General features: G+C 44.2%; 1 protein-coding gene across 2 annotated transcripts in view; it reads left to right on the forward strand.

The window, feature by feature from the left end:
* The first annotated feature begins 5,945 nt into the window (after positions 1-5,945).
* ABTB3 (ankyrin repeat and BTB domain containing 3) overlaps positions 5,946-12,910 on the forward strand; it is a 124,518-nt gene continuing 117,553 nt past the window's right edge. Inside the window, exon 1 of one of the 2 annotated variants that reach the window (XM_028490555.1) lies at positions 5,946-6,090. In XM_028490555.1, the coding sequence (XP_028346356.1) occupies positions 6,015-6,090 (76 nt within the window). In that variant the 5' untranslated portion in view covers positions 5,946-6,014. The remainder of the gene's footprint in view (positions 6,091-12,910) is intronic. The other variant, XM_028490556.2, reaches the window with a different exon arrangement.

Genomic DNA, 12,910 nt, shown 5'->3' on the forward strand with positions numbered 1-12,910 from the left:
GCGGGGCACTTAAATGAACCATGGTCTGGATGTATCCTAATTGGAGTACGGCACGCCTCTCACAGATGAATGTGCTTGCCAAGCCAGCCCTGAATTTGTTTCTCACTGCCAAGTCCCTTAAAATAAAAAGGAATTTCCAAGCCACTTGTGCAAACATTTTTAAAAATCTGATATAACTTCCTATCTTGTTTCTTAATAAACTGAACAGTAAAAGAGAACACTCTGGCACCGTGTTATTGAATTTCTAAATCTTTACTTTCAAAGAACTTCACTTAGATTATTAGCAAACATTTATCCACCCCCTTTGTTGTGACAGGTTGTCCTTGTAGATTATCCCATTACAGCTGCCCAACCTTGCTAGGAGGTAGATAGTATCAAACATGTTACAGAGGGAGAAACAGAGGCTCAGAGAGCCAAGTTGCAAGCCCCAGGCCACACAGCTGGAAGACGGCAAGGCGGGAATCTGAACCCAGCCAGGTCTGTCCGGTGCCAGTACAAGGGCTGGTCTGCTGCACCCCAGCTGCTTCCTTCCCATTTCTTAAAGCTGGGACTGGTGCCAGGACGCTCCACTTTAAATTCTGGGGATAACTGCGCAGAAAACAAAGCCTAACCTGGCAAGCAGGACATAGGAGAGTCTGTTCCCTTCTCACAGCCAGAGACAGGCAAGGCAGAACCCCAGCCTGGGTGAGGGTGCCAAGACCTACGTAGCCTCCTCCTCCTCCATCACCACCATCAACATCAAGGGGAGAATGGATGAGTGCTGATGGCTGTCTTATTTGGTTTTCTCTCGGTGGGTAAATAGCATCCTAGTCCAGTGATAGCATGGAGACACAGAGAAAAGCTGAGAGGAGAAAAAGGATGGTGCGGTTATATTTGCCAAGGAGCCATCCAATCATACAGGAAGATAGGCATTCAGGGAGGCAGAATTGCCCTGATCGCCCCATCGGAGACAGAATGCCAGATGTGGTTGGTCCAGGGACCCACCCAGAGGAGCGGTTTTCATATTTTCTGTTCTGAATGCCCTAACCAAAAAGTTGTCTGTCTCCAGTCGCACAAGGTTTTGGAAAGATGATCTGCAAGACTGTTTGAATCCAGACATTAAATAAACAAAACTGCACATTTGTGGGAACAGGCCATTTAGTAGACGCTTACTATAGGCTGGAGGCCTTAAATATTTATCTAGTTTAATCACTGCAATAAACTGATGCAGTAGATATTTTAACCCCTCTTTGCAGACACAGAAGCTGACTGGGGATCTGGGAAGTGCTCTGTCCAGGTTGCCCAGGGGACTGGGGCAGGACCGGAGCCTGGCTCTGTCAAGAGCCCAGGGTCATGCCTGGCCCCTCTGTCCCACCTACAGCCAGTCAGTCCCAGGTTGTTTATGGCTGGAAATGTGGACATTCAATGGCACTGTTTCATCCTCTTTTAGCACTGGCCAACCCCTTTGAAAATGTGAATGGATTTTCCCTTAGACAATGTACAACCCACCCAAAGTAAGAGATTTCAGTAAGACCATGACCCCTTCAACATAGTAGACCCTCCCCTGTGATCACCTGCTCTCCAGGGGAATTATTTCCTTTAGGTCCAAAGTCATATTTGAACCTTAGGTTCCCCCTGTTTTTAGACTTGAGTCTTAATCACCAGGCTGTGGCTGTCCTTGGCTCCAGTAATGGAAATTTATGAGTGGTCCAAAATGGAGGCCTGAAGCTAACACTAAAATATGATACTGGGACATTCTTAATGACCTAGTTGATTTTTATACAAAAAAATAAATGACTCTAGTTTATGTGTGTACCCCATATAAAGTCCTCAAAACAAAAGAAAAAAAAGGAAAACCCTGGTATATAATCTTTGCATAATAGATTAATTATAGATTTCCCAAATCCTAGTACTCTAGCTTTCAAAGCTTCTTGGAATAATTATATTTTCACATTTAAATTTCATAACCCTCTAAAAGAAGAAGGAATAATTCTGCGGGAAATTATTTATTCTTATGATGAAGCATAAAGTAGTCCAAAGCTGGGCTTATACACAGTAACTGACTTTCATCTCAGTGAACATATGTCGAGCACATACTATTGCTCAGCACATGCAAAGTAAGTTCTTTAGTACACATTGTCTCACTTCATCCCCACCTGCAGCAGAGCCATGAGGGAGGCAAGGCCATTCCTTTCACTCCTATTTCACAGAAGAGGAAACTGAGGTCCAGAGAGGCTCTGTGACCTGCCCAAGGTTAAACATGGGTGGGAAGTGGCAGAGCCAGGACTGAAGCTCTGGGTTCCAGACTCCATGTCCCGTTTGCTTGTGCCTCAATCAACATGTGAAGCAATGTTTCAGATACAGGCCTGGGATAAGAACTTGCTGCACGTAATGCAATTACCAAGAAAGCAATCCTGTGAGCACATGTCAGGGCCATTTGTACTTCATCCTCCCTGACATTCGGGGCTCACTCGCAGGTCTCCTTTGCTGTGAAGACCCTGATCACCACCCCGTCCCCCAGCGGAGGCCCTCATCCCCTGAACGTTGGGTCACTTGTCACACTGGGTCGTGGTCATCTGGTGTCATTTGCCGTGAGCACTTTTAAGGGTAGTAAATCTCTGAATTAAGAGTCAGGAACGTCAGAGGCGTCAGATGAGGGATTGGCTCAACATTCATTGCCATGGCAACGGCTACTTGCCTTGGCCTCTGACCAGATGTCTGGGCAGGTGAGCAAGCAGGAGGAAACAAAGATGACGCAGGGCGTCCCTGCCTGGGGTGATAGGGGGATGACTCAGCTGTTAAGAGAAAAGGACGGGCAGGAGGCCGGCCTTGGATGGTGGGCATTTCTGTGAAGGTCTTGTCTTTCCTGAAAAGCTGAGGGTTCCTGAAGTGCTTGGATCGCCTCTCAGCCATCTCTACGTCCCGTGTGGAGGCCGGCCCAGTGCTAAGTAGTGTCCAGTAAATCGTCAATCTGTATTGTCCAATTAATGCCAAGTTGTGAACTGGCCCAGCCCACAGTGTTTTTCAAACTGCCAGTCATGACCCACTAGTGGACCATGAAATCACTTCTGGTGCTGCAGACAGCATTTTTTATTGGTAAGATAGAAAAGAAGTGAAAAGAAAAAAATCGAGAGTGCCTCATACATAGTAAGGATCAGTATTATTTTTCGTGAACTTTTTTCATGGAAAGCATGAAAAATGTGTGTAGTAGTGGTGGCGGCGATGGTGTGTGTACTGGGTCATGATGTAAAATACATTCTTCTTTTGTAGTTTTTAAAAATTTTTATTGGAATATAGTTGCTTTGCAGTATTGTGTTACTTTCTACTGTACAGCAAAGTGAATCCACTATATGTACACATATATCCCCTCTTTTTTGGACTTCCTTCCCATTTAGGTCACCACAGAGCACTGAGTAGAGTTCCCTGTGCTCTACAGTAGGTTCTGATTAGTTATCTATTTTATGCATAGTGTCAGAAGTATATATACCGTATCAATAGTGTATATACTATATCAATCCCAATCTCCCAATTCATCCTACCACCACCCCTTTCCCCCTTGGTATCCATACATTTGTTCTCTATGTCTGTGTCTTGTGATGATGGCCTTTCTGACCAGGGTAAGGTGATACCTCATTGTAGTTTTAATTTGCATTTCTCTAATAATTAGTGATATTGAGCATCTTTTCATGTCCTTGTTGACCATCCGTATGTCTTCTTTGGAGAAATGTCTATGTAGGTCTTCTGCCCATTTTTGGATTGGGTTGTTTGTTTCTTTAATACTGAGCTGCATGAGCTGTTTTTATATTTTAGAGATTAATCCTTTGTCAGTTGCTTCGTTTGCAAATGTTTTCTCCCATTCTGAGGGTAGTATTTATTTGTATTTTCTCCTATTTTTTGCTTGGTTATGGTTTCTTTTGGTGTGCAAAAGCTTTTAAGTTTAATTAGTAAAATACATTCTTATTGAGTCTAAAATTTTTGAAAAACAATGGTTAGAGAACAATCTCAGTAACTTAACTTGACCAGCTTGCTGATTATAGGAACATGAAAATCTCATGGTCATTTGCATTGTTCATCCATTTATTCATTATTCATAAAAAAAAAATCTACCATGGTTGCCTTCTCCACCGTGTCAGCCTGTTAGGCGTGAAGGCGAAACATTCAGAACAAGTGACTGGTTCAGTGTGGCTGGAGCCACTAATTAGGCAGCAGGGGCCAGAGGAGGTGTGTGATGGGTGCCACCTCACGCCTGCCCATCTTCAAAGGAGAAGCCTTTGGTTTTTTCTTTTTTTACCATCTTTATTGGAGTATAATTGCTTTACAATGGTGTGTTAGTTTCTGCTTTGTAACAAAGTGAATCAGTTATACATATACTTATGACCCCATATCTCTTCCCTCTTGAGTCTCCCTCCCTCCCACCCTCCCTATCCCACCCCTCTAGGTGGTCACAAAGCACTACCAAACGTAAAACAGATAGCTAGTGGGAAGCAGCCACATAGCACAGGGAGATCAGCTCTGTGCTTTGTGGACTTGTATTTTGACCTTTGTGTTCTGTCTGTCCCCTCACCCTGACAGGTGGCTTAAATAATTCAGCACCTGTATATTGATACTGCTTTATTGTACCCCAGTTGTTTTGTCACTGGCAGTCTTGTTTCTCCAGTGAGTTTATACTTGAATACGTCTTCTGCTTCTTTTCCATCTCCTAGCAGTATTGGGAATACTGTAGGCATTCAGTAAGTGCTTCCTACTTATTGACAACTACTTTTGTTCAGGTCCCTGCTAAGATATCCCTTTATTCCTCATCTTCTCTTACCATAGAGCATGTGTCATTTGACTTTGTGGTTATGTGTGTAACAGTCCATCTCCTTCACTTAGACTGTGAGCCCATTGAGAACAGGGAGTATATGTATTCTGTCCATCACTGTATCCTCAGCCCCTAACTTAGCACAATGCCTGCCTTGTTCATTGTCTCCTCAGTGATTGACACTTGGTAGGTGTATCTGTTAGTTATCACCATAATAATGCTGAGTAGCAAATAACCCCAGTGACATATTAAATTAGCATTTGCTTTTGTGGGGGCAGCTCTAAGCTGCAGATGGTTACTGCATTGGCTCTGTCTGTCTCTCGCCTTTCTTAGACCAGCAGGCTAACCAGGGTGTGTTTTTCACATAACAATGGCAAAAACATGAAAGAGCAAGTTCAGCCACACAGGTGCTTTTCAGGCCTTTGGTTCCATCATGTCTCTTAATATACCTTTGGCCGAAGTTCGTCAAGCCCAAAGTCAAGGAGCAAGAAAGCACACTCTGCCTATGGAGGCTGGGGAGGATATGGGAACAGTGATTATTTCTGAATAATCAACCAAAGTAAGTTCTCAGGTTCTCGCTAAATGTTCATGGAATGGAAAGGACGGGATGAAAATAATTGGATTCCAGGGATTTCCCATGGGTATTCACCATACAAGTTACAAAAGTCCATGGGGACTTTTCACCTCCTGACATACAGCTCTGCGGAGAAAGCCAGGGCCTTGTCTAACAGATAACAGCCCAGCCACCCAGAGTTAAATTTGCTGGGCAAGTAAAGCAAGCTCTCAGAAGAATCCCAGCAGAGACTACCTCCAGGGCGCTCGGGGAGGCAACTGCCTCTGGGACAGAGAGTGGGACAGTGACCGCTGGGTTCTCTGCGTGGAAGGAATCCCTGCCAGGTCTGAGGAGAGGATTTTCTTTTGTGTCCTTTGGAAATGTGTGCATACAGACGGATGCCACCGTGTTTGTTAAAATCAGCAAAAGACCTTTTAAAAGAGCTAGACATCATTTCTAAGAGGATTCAGAGCCTTGGTTCCCATGTTGGCTTTGTGGTACCAGCCCTGGTGCGGTTTGAGGCTGTGCAAGGTTTTGCACCCCTCCTTTGGTTAAGTGAACAATAACAATCTATTTTTCTTTCACTCTCTCTCCCCACCAACCATAGGGGTACTCTGCCTGCCAGACAGCCTGAACCTTCACCGAGACCCGCAGCGGACCAGCAAACCGGGAGAGCTGCCCATGTTCAGCCAGTCTGAGCTGAGGACCATCGAGCAATCCTTGTTGGCCACCCGCGTGGGCAGCATCGCGGAGCTGAGTAAGTGGACGCTGGTTCTCTCATCCTCTCTATTCCCAAGCGACCAGCTGCCCTAAGGGCAGTGCTTTGTAACCAGCCAGGGGATTCCTTTTATTGAGCACCTGCTGTGTACACACACCTGTGCTGATGGCCATGGTGAAGGCAGCAGCTCTGGAATCAGGCAGACTGGTAAAGTTCCTGGCTCGGCCTCTGATATAGGTCAAGTTCCTACCCTTTTCTGAGCCTCGATTTCCTTTTCTATAAAATAGAGAAAACGATAATACTCAATAGTTGTGGCGATTTAGCAAGCTAATGCCCGTAAAGGGGTTCACCACGGTGCCTGGCACACAGTAAATCCTGCAAATGCTATTAATTTCTACAGTGGGATCACATCTCTCCTCTATTCAGAATCCTCCACGGGCTCCCCATCTGATCCATAGGAAAAGCCAAAGTCCTCAGGATTACGTCCAGGCTCGCCCACCTGTACTCCTCAGACATCTTCTTCCACTCTCTCCCAAGGCCCACTTAACTCAGCCACACTGCCACCCTGGCCCCTGCTGTTCCTTGGACATAGCAGGCATACCTTAGGGCCTTTGAACGTACTGTTCCTTCGCCGCTCTCATCCTCCAGATATCCACATAGCTTGCTCCCTTGTTATCTTCAAGTCTCACCCAAATGTTACCCCTTAATGAAGCTTTCCCTAACTACCCTATTTAAAATTATAGCACCCTGAGGACACTAATCCCTCTTCACTGCTTTACCTTTCTTCCCAGCTGTTACCCTATGACATACTCTATTTTTTTTGTTTGTTTTTCAATAACAGCTCCACTGAGATAGAATTCATATCCAGTTCACCTACTTAAAGTGTATCATCATTCAGTGGTTTTTAGTATATTAACCAAGCTATACAAACATAACCACAGTCAATTTTAGAACATTTTCATCACCCCAACAAGAAACCTGATAAGCATTAGCAATCATTCCCCTCCCTCCTTCCCTTAGTCACACTCTGTAGTTTACTCACTAATTTTTTTTAATTGTCTGTTTCCCGCTACTAGAATATATTTTCATGGAGAGTACACATATTTGTTTTGTTTGTTGTTGTAACCTCAACACCAAGAATGCTGCTTGACACATAGTAGGCCCTCAGGATATATAAAGAAGGAAAGAGAGAGAGACAGAGACAGAGAGAGGGAGACAGCGAGACAGGGGGAGAGAGAGAGGGGGGAGAGAAAGGGGCAGAAAGGTGGAGAGAAGAAGGCTGGGGTGTCCCAAGTTTGAGCAATGATTGCTGTGCTTGTGTATCCCCTAATTCGGGGCTGTGCTTTCTGAGTCTGGCCAACCAGAGGAAAATAAAACTGTGTTTACTTATGATCCAATTGATTGTTAAATGACATAGCCGTGTGTTAGTTCCGGATGGAACTGGAGCATTGAACTCAGAAATGCTAGAGTATGTTACATTATGAGTTGGTGTGATATTCTAGAAAATTCTGAACTATAAAAGAATTCAGGACCCATAAAGCAACTTGTGCCTCTTCCCAAAAATTCCCTGTACACCTGGGACAAGCATCCACCCTTGAGTACATGACATGCACCTCTGAAAAGAGAAGCAGTAGCCGATTCAAGCCATAGGGGGTCCTTATGGTCACTAGAGTTACTTTCCTGGCACCTGAATTTGGAAATTGTGCTTGCATTCCCGTCAAACCCCTGAAGTCATAAGATGCCTCTGATTACAGGGTCTTCCAGCCACTGGTCAGCTGTACGATCGTTCTTAAACTTTTGCCATGGACCCCTTTGGCAATCTGATGAATCCTATGGACTCTGCCTCAGAATAATATTTTTAAATGCAAAAAATAAAGTGCATAAGTTTATAAAGGAAGCTAATTATATTAAAATACAGTTATCAATATATTTTTACCTAAACTGTGATACAGTAATTCTATGCCTTTTTTATTAGAACATTATAAAGCAAGATCTAGCAGCAGCTCTGATGACCCATTATTTTGAGGTAGTGATGTGTGTGAAGGATATTTTGAGATACCTGCAACAATTGGAACTGGATAAGGAAAAGTCTCCCCAGGGATTCAGATGTAGACGGTCCAAGCAGCTCCCTTGGGGAAACATCTCAAGAAATGCCATACTGTTTGGGACTCAGCGAATTTCCAAGACATTCCTGTGACCTTGGAAAGGCCAAATCTGGCTACCGGGTTGGTTCATATCTGTGTGGGCGCAACGTGGGAAGAGGTCCCCATGCATTCTTCACTGGTGTCTCAAAAGTTTGTCCTGCGATATTTAAAGGGCCCCTCCTAGCACCTGGGCTGGGGCCCTGCTCAAATCCGGTTCTTCTCTTGGAGGAAAGGATTTGCTAAACAAATCTGCACTTCACCTAAGCAGGCAGCATGCAGGAGTGGCTTGCCATGTAAATTGTTTCTAAGGACAGTTTGCTCTGTAAATTAAATGCTGTCATTTTCGTTGAATGTTGACTTTCGCATATGAATTGTCGGCACACAGATGGGTGCTGCTAATTACGAACAGGTTCCCTACGTTCATTAAGTCAGCCCTGTAGAACATGTGCGCAGTAGCATGTTGATCAGCCACGTTGGCGACAGAAGGTAATAAAATTGCCTTCTTTTCTGATCTGACTATAATTTAGACTGGCTTGCTCTGTGGTCTGAATCAATACAGCCTTGCTCTCTCTGTGTACATAGAGAGCTGTTCTTCATATTCAAAGGTTACTCTGCCAGTGTGGATTCCAGAAACCACTGTTGTTCCAGCAAAGGCGAGATGGAAAGAGTTCGTTCCCAGCCATCCCTGCTCTTCTTGAACCAGGCTGTTCAGGGTTGAGGGCAGAGCTCCTGACTATGGCCTTCTTCATAACCAACAATAATAATAGCAGCCCCTGATGCTGTTGACCTGGTGATCTATGAAAAATCTACATGAGCTATTTCCAATGTAACCATTATTATCCACATAGATGTGGGCATGGAGGCAGGAAGGGGACAAACAACTTGTCTAAGATCAACCACACCTGTGAGCTGATGGCTGAAATTGAGTCCAGTTCTCAAGGCAGAGCTTTCACCACTAGGTGTGACTCCCTGTCTCTGGGGGAAGCCCAGGTGTTTCTATATGATACAGGTGGAATGAGAGTCCACCTCTGTAAGATCATCATGTTTGTCAGATCTGTGTTCCTTCCAGGTCTGAGGATCGCAGTTTGCTCTGTAGGATGTATTGGGGATGCTCTCCTCAAAACTAGAGACGTGAGAATTCACAAAGGTTACCTAGTATTTCACCAGCACCTAGATGGCAGGACCCCCCTGCCCGCTGAGACTTCTGCCTGTATACCCCCTGCTTCTATCCTCAGGGCATCTTATTAGAATCCAGAACTGTCTTGATCAGTGGTGATGTCCAGAGCACTTTCTTTGTTCAGCCTGTTATGGCTTGGGGTGAAAATATATCCACTACTTCCGGACCACCTACTGCATGCCAAGTGCTTTAAATATATTAAAGGTATTTTTATTCTCATTTCATAGATAAGAAAACTAAGACCTGGAAGGATAAATGTTTTGCCCAGAGCCACACAGCTAGGAAGTGGCAGAGTCACATTTCAAACCGTTTTTCTTTTTCTACTTTTCTGCATCCAGTTCAGCTTTGCATTCTAAGCAACTAACACATCGCCTGTAGCTTAGGAAACGTCTGTTGAATGTCAAATGAATACATGAATGACCCACAGTGAACTAGTCTGTGAAACAAAAGCTGAAGAAAATGCTACAGGGGAGGGAAACTCTTAATGAAACTCTTGTCAAATATTAAACTGAATTTTTTTTTTTTTTTTTTTTTGCGGTACGCGGGCCTCTCACTGTTGTGGCCTCTCCCGTTGCGGAGCACAGGCTCCGGACGCACAGGCTCAGCGGCCATGGCTCACGGGCCCAGCCACTCCGCGGCATGTGGGATCTTCCCGGACCGGGGCACGAACCCGCGTCCCCTGCATCGGCAGGCGGATTCTCAACCACTGCGCCACCAGGGAAGCCCTTAAACTGAATTTTGAACTCAGAGAACTAGAGCTGAATCTCTGTATGTCAAATTACTTGAATGAGAAGCTAAATCAGGAGACCACAAAGGTCCACAAACTGACACAAGCCTGGTGATTCTTAACTGTGAGCCCGAGGAAATTCGCAAGGCAATGCTTAGAGTCTGGTGGGCAGACCAGGTCTTCTTACCTGAACCAGGTCAGGAGTAGATCTAGGGGAAGGTGGTCTGTCCCGTCTCCTCCACTGAGGCCACAAGGAAAGCAGAGGCTCTGGCTGTTCTCACTTTTTTTTTGAGAGAACAGAAGTTAAGGCTACTTTATTTTATTTTATTGGTTTTCTTGGTTTTTTTAAAATTTTTATCAGGGTATAGTTGATTTACCATGTTGTGTTAGTTTCATTTGTACACCAAAGTGAATCAGTTATACATATACATGTATCCACTCTTTTTTTTTTTTAGGTTCTTTCCCCATATAGGCCATTACAGAATATTGAGTAGAGTTCCTTGTTCTATACAAGTTCTTATTAGTTATCTATTTCATATACAGTACTGTGTGTATGTCATTCCCAATCTCCCAATTTATCCCTCCCCTCCTTATCCCCTGGTAACCATAAGTTTGTTTTCTACATCTGTGACTCTACTTCTGTTTGGTAAATAAGTTCATTTGTACTCTTTTTTTTAGATTCCACATATAAGCAACTTCATATGATATTTGTCTTTCTCCGTCTGACTTACTTCACTTAATATGACAATCTCTAGGTCCATCCATGTTGCTGCAGATGGCGTTATTTTGTTCTTTTTTATGGTTGAGTAATATATACCACTGTATATATGTACCACATCTTCTTTATCATTCCTCTGTACCAGCTCGACTCTGCATTTGGTCCCATCAATCCCACACTTGTGTCCTCCAAGATCTTGTTGCAGCCCTTCTGCCCAACATTCCCTGCCTTGTCCCCAGGCTCCCAATTAAAACGGTATTGGACAGTCATTAATTAGAGTAATTGCTTTCTGCTGTTTAAAGGGGAAAAATGAGGGCTTCATCGAAAAATGCCTCTTTCTGTTTTCTTTTCACACTAAACTGTGAACTTGTTGTTCCCACTCAATGAGTTCATCAAAATGGGGCCATTAATTTACAACTGTGCATAAAAAGGTTTCTGGGTTGTCTCCCCTTGGTGTCACCAGAAAGAAAAACAGCCCTTATTGCTTGGACAAGGGGCTCTCTCGAATGCAAATGGGATCTTTTCAGAAGGTCCTGCTGCCTTCAGCCCCTAGAATGCACTTGTGACCTTTTCAGGTGGTCAAGTGGCCACTGGCCTCTTGGTATTTCTTGAATGTTCCACTGCACAACAGGGCCTTTGCACTTGCTCCTCCTTCTGCCTAGAAAGCTTTTCCCTTGATTTTTACAAAGCTCCTCCCTCATTTCATTCAGGCCTCTGCTTAAATGTCACCTCCTCAGAGAGGCCCTCCTATGACAGCCCCACTCAGCCCTCCCTGCATCACTGCTTTCTATACACACTTCCTGCTTTAATTTTCTTCATAGCACTTAGCACCACCTGACATACTATATATTTATTTATTTTCTGTCCACCTCACCAAGACTGTAAACCCCATAAGAGCTCAGACTTTTTTTAACATCATTGACTGTATCCCCAGTGCCTAGAACAATGTCTGGCACATAGTAGGATGCAATAAATATTTGATGAATGAATGAATGCATGAATGGTAAGTTTCCTGCTGGACCCAGAGTTCAGTCTTCCCTTGTCCATCCCTGTTTCTCCAGCTCTCCTTCTCCTTTAAAACAAATCTCCTCTCATTACTTTGTACTAGGCTATGCATGGTCTTTCTTTTTTTCAAGGGGAGGAGTTTCAGTGAGGCAAGTTAAACCGCAGTTTATGATGCTGGGGAGTGCCTTGGCTTCCTTATCTTTGCTGTGTGACCTAGGGCAAGTGACGTGATCACTCAGATCCCCAAGGATCTGTGAAAAGAGGGTGATCATACCTCCTACCCCAGGGTTGTGTGAGGTTTTGAAAACGTACTATAGTAAGTGGTCTTTGACCGAGGATGAAGAGCGGGGAAGGAATTGAAGGTGCTGTCACAGCATAGATTTTGGCAGGAGCCCATGTTGGAATGTACAGCCCTTTGTCTCAGGGGGATCACACTGGCATGCAGGAAGATGGCTTAGAGGGAGCTACACTGATAGCTTGAGTCTGGCAGGTTAGAGCAGCGTTTCCCAAAGGGTTGCATGGGAGATGATTGTAGGTGATATGCAAAACACTTTCTATTTTTAATTGCTATGAATTTTTCACAGGTACTAGAAAAATATTGGTTTTCCTTTTATGGCACTGATATGAAGTTTCCTTTTAAAATGACTTTATTGTGTGAAAGAATGAGCCAATTTAAAGAAAAATATTAAGTAAATAAACTGTACCTGCGGCACGCAGATATGTGAGAATTCATGACGCTGATTCTCAAATGGCTGACATTTGGGAAACCTGGTTATAAGCGGGTTCTCAAGTAGGTTCCTAGAACCAAACTCCAGACACCCAAACTTAGTGCAGCTAGTGACAAGTGGATTTGTTGTTTTGGGTTCATGAAGCTGACAGGTGAAGCAGCAGATAGCACATACAGAGTGGGATTTGAAATGGAGCTTGTGATTACAGAATCCCCCTGCCAATTCCATCGCCTATGGCCAGCCCTCATCAGAGACATCCTTTCGGCCTCTGATCCAGAGACTCGGCTGATAACAATGATGATGATGATAATGATGTGATGATGATGAAAGTGATGATGATGGTGGTCATGATGATGGAAA

Source organism: Physeter macrocephalus, chromosome 6 (genome assembly GCF_002837175.3).
Source record: "Physeter macrocephalus isolate SW-GA chromosome 6, ASM283717v5, whole genome shotgun sequence".
NCBI lineage: Eukaryota > Metazoa > Chordata > Mammalia > Artiodactyla > Physeteridae > Physeter > Physeter macrocephalus.